General features: G+C 39.4%; 1 protein-coding gene across 1 annotated transcript; it reads right to left on the bottom strand.

Annotated features, from left to right (window-relative positions):
• Positions 1 to 437: 437 nt before the first annotated feature.
• On the bottom strand, positions 438 to 2,877 carry LOC103516955 (cuticle protein 12.5-like). Its single transcript, XM_008481948.3, has 3 exons — positions 2,747 to 2,877; positions 1,268 to 1,346; positions 438 to 808 (listed from the first exon to the last, which is right to left on the bottom strand). Exons 1-3 carry the CDS (start codon positions 2,765 to 2,767, stop codon positions 489 to 491), a joined length of 420 nt encoding a protein of 139 aa, XP_008480170.1. The 5' UTR covers positions 2,768 to 2,877; the 3' UTR covers positions 438 to 488.
• Positions 2,878 to 3,705: the final 828 nt, after the last annotated feature.

Raw genomic sequence — 3,705 nt, 5'->3', positions numbered from 1 at the left:
TGAATCTCCCGAGTATTTTGTATAACCTGGTATTATTATCCCTGTGGGATAGAAAGCTTGGAAACAGAATAAAATTGAGAAGAGCACAATTTTTTTTTAGGACGGAAAGAGGAAAGATTTATTCAATTTTCTATTGTAAGTCATTTAGGTCAAAAAGTCAGAAGTAGAAATCCCAGAAGACATTGGCTGTTGGGTCTTCGACAGTCAGGACCTTGCGTCTCCAAGTTATCGCCGTCAGGGATAAATATTACCCCTGCGCTGACGAAGCGAAGGCGAGGCGTTAGAACTTAATCACAGATTAAATAATAATTAAATAAATAAGCGCGCTCGCGTTCGTGATCCTTGGAGCGCGACAGACATTCCGGACGAAGCTTCATCTGGGAATACAACTTGCACGAGTGAAAAGTCTTGTCAAAAGTTTCAGGGGTGGCCAAAAGGGGTGCGAAAGTCTGGAAGGCGTACTATTGGTGGAGAGAGGTGGGAGGTGCTTAGTAGGCGTATGGGTAGGCACCGTATGGGTAAGCGCCATAGCCGTAAGCACCAGAGTAAGCTCCGTATCCGTAGGCAGACTTGGCGTAGTATGGGTATCCAGCGGAGTAGGCGGAGTAAGCTGGGGCAGAGTAGGCGGTCACGGCGGGGGCGGCAACAACGGCAGCAGCAGCTGGGGCAGAGTAGGCAGTGACAGCTGGGGCGGCAACAACAGCGGCGGCTGGGGCGGCGTAGCTAGAGTAGCCGGAGTAGGCGGCGGGGTATCCGTAAGCTCCGTAGCTAGAGTAAGCTGGGTAGCCGTAGGCACCGTATCCGTAGCCTGGAGGAGAGAGAGAGAAGAGAGAATTGGTAAGTGGAAACGGAAAACTTGAACTGAATACAGAAGGCGTTTTAATAACTTTAGTTTGGAGGAAATCTAACAGAAACTCGGGAAATAGACTTCAAAAAAGCTTTTGATATGTTGGAACATTATTTCATTGAAAGTTTTTCTAGACATCCTGACATCATAATCATTATAATCAGATATTCATGGACGATGTCTTATAATCGGGCAAAAACTTTTTCTTCAAACACTTTTTAAAGTTCTCTAGGGCTGAAATTTATTCGTTCCTCAAGGATCTGATTGAGCCCTCTTTCACCTCTAGTTATGAGAATTTAGGGCTTCTACATTACTGTAGAAAGGAGAATGTTCCTTTCCCGGATAGATTTTCCTATGTCCCCAGATGGGTTCTCTTATATCCCTTGATGGTTTCTCTTAACCCTTGTGAGTTCAACTTACCGAGTCCGTAGACGTGCTTCTTCTCCTTCTTGGCATCTTCTTGGGCGACGACGGCAGCGACGGCGAGGGCAGCGAAGAACTGAGGACAGAAAAGGGTTAATATGGTTATGAGAAGAACTGAGGACAGAAAAGGGTTAAAGATGATTATGAGATGGAAATGGAATTATAAATGTTACAATAGACTGAAGAATAGGCAGAGTTATAATGGAGTTAATATTAAATCAGTCACTAAGAAAAAAAGAGAATTAAGCCCGTCTATCAAACCTATTGGGGGAAAAAGCGTAGTTACAGTTCCGTCTATCAAACCTATATTGGGGGAAAAAGCGTAGTTAAAGTTCCGTCTATCAAACCTATTGGGGGAAAAAGCGTAGTTACAGTTCCGTCTATCAAACCTATATTGGGGGAAAAAGCGTAGTTAAAGTTCCATCTATCAAACCTATTGGGGGAAAAAGCGCCACAGCGCCAGACCATAGGAAATTCAAGACGACAGGCCATAAAGGGCTAACACCTCCAATAAATTTATGATGTAAGGCACTTATCACGGCCAGTTTTGATGAGAAAAGTTTAGAGACTTTGTATAGTTTTGACCATTTAGAGAAGTGAGAGTTTGTCTCAAATTAAGAAATAATCACAGAACTAGATACTCTAGAGAGCTCGAATGAATAGTTAAAAGACCGAAAACCATTTGCGGTTTTATTGGTCGGACTAGAAGACAATGCCTAATAGACTGAAGAATAGGCAGAGTTATAATGGAGTTAATATTAAATCAGTCACTAAGAAAAAAAGAGAATTAAGCTTAAGCTACATAGCTACATAGCTTAAGCTACTTAAGCTTAAGCTACATAGAGAAGACAATGCCAAAAATATGAAAGTCGAGAAATCCCAAAAAATTGGAATTTATTTTCGCCCAAGTTCTTTTGTTTTTAGCGAAATATATTATGGAATTAGTGTGGTGTGAAATTTCAAAGTTTCTCTCAGTAAAGTTTAGTGAGAGGGCACTTTACACTTTGCTCGAAATATGAAACTTCAACTTGGAGGAAACTACATTTTTAGAAATGCAAGAAAGTGAAGTTATTAAATTTTCAATTTATAATTAATGAACATAATAGAAAGTAAAAATAGAAAGAAGGAAGAGGGAAAACTTCTCGAAGCAAAGTAAAAAACCGTGTTTATATTTTTTTAATAACAAAATTTATATCGATTTCAAAAAACTTGTAGGAGGAAAAGTTGACAATTTCTTTAGAGAAAACGATTTTTCGGAGCACAATTACTCAAAGTTAGGGAAGAATTTGGAGTCGAAAAAGAAGATCGTTAGAACACTTGGAAAATGTAAAAACTTGTAGGAGGAAAAGTTGACAATTTCTTTAGAGAAAACGATTTTTCGGAGCACAATTACTCAAAGTTAGGGAAGAATTTGGACTCGAAAAAGAAGATCGTTAGAACACTTGGAAAATGTAAAAAAAAAAAATGGAAACTTACCACTACTTTCAGGAAAGCCATTTTTGAGTTTGGTTGGGTTTGTTTTGAAAACAAAAAGGAAAAAATTTGAAAAGTTTGGTTGTTTTGGAAGACTGAAGATCTCACAACAAGACTGATGCTTTGGGTTGGGATTCGTCGCCTATTTATACCCAAACCACTTGGTTCACCAACATATGGGATGTGCCCTTAAACTTGGCAAAAAAAAAAGTTCATCCGATTTTTTCGCACACTTTGGTTCAAATTGCTCATCGCTTCCTCTCTGAACTATTGACCACGCTTCACATTACAACACTTCTGTTTGATGTCCTTTAACATATCACACTTATGGTTATCGTGTTATTCTTATGGTTTCGTGTCCACTCTTTGTTTAAATGAAAACAGATTATGCCGATCAAAAAAAGCCTGTTGAGTGAAAACGCACCATTAAGTAACTTCGTAGGTACACAAAAAGCCAACTCTGGGGCTTAAGTGTAGGGGCAAACAGCCCAAAAAGATAAAGCTTTATACGAAGTTAGTATACTTGTGACACTCAGGAAATCCCACTTGCTTTGCAGCCAGAAGACTTCGGCTCCTTTGGAACCAAACGGTCTTGGTTTGAGTCTCATCCAAGGATTATTAAAACATAGAGAATTAAGCTACATAGTTGCATGAGTAAAAGGTTCTGATATTAGACCAAGTCGATAGAGGAAGCAAAGACCGCCGAAGCGCCGAAGAAGTATGATCTTTTTTGGTAAAAGCAATTGTTAATAAAAGGAAAGAAAAAATAGATTTAACTATCGAGAATTTCTGAGAAAAATCAAAGAAATTTGAGCGACTTGAAAGTCGAGAGTCTTGGGGAAAATTCTAACCACAGCATCCTACATAATCCAGTAATTGCAAAGAGCAAAGTTGGAACCACAATTGCAGTCTTCATCATAGGAGAAAGCAGACGAGAAACATTTGTGGAACGTAACATCAGA

Source organism: Diaphorina citri, unplaced genomic scaffold (assembly GCF_000475195.1).
Source record: "Diaphorina citri unplaced genomic scaffold, Diaci psyllid genome assembly version 1.1 scaffold1709, whole genome shotgun sequence".
In the NCBI taxonomy this organism is placed as follows: Eukaryota; Metazoa; Arthropoda; class Insecta; order Hemiptera; family Psyllidae; genus Diaphorina; species Diaphorina citri.
This window is presented reverse-complemented; position numbering and strand designations above follow the sequence as displayed.

Excerpts from the sequence above, each read along its gene's own strand:
- LOC103516955 (XM_008481948.3), bottom strand. The coding sequence starts at position 2,767 with ATGGCTTTCCTGAAAGTAGTG. Across the intron at positions 1,347-2,746 it reads TGGCTTTCCTGAAAGTAGTG|TTCTTCGCTGCCCTCGCCGT; the intron begins GTAAGTTTCCAT and ends TTCTGTCCTCAG. Across the intron at positions 809-1,267 it reads GAAGCACGTCTACGGACTCG|GCTACGGATACGGTGCCTAC; the intron begins GTAAGTTGAACT and ends TCTCTCCTCCAG.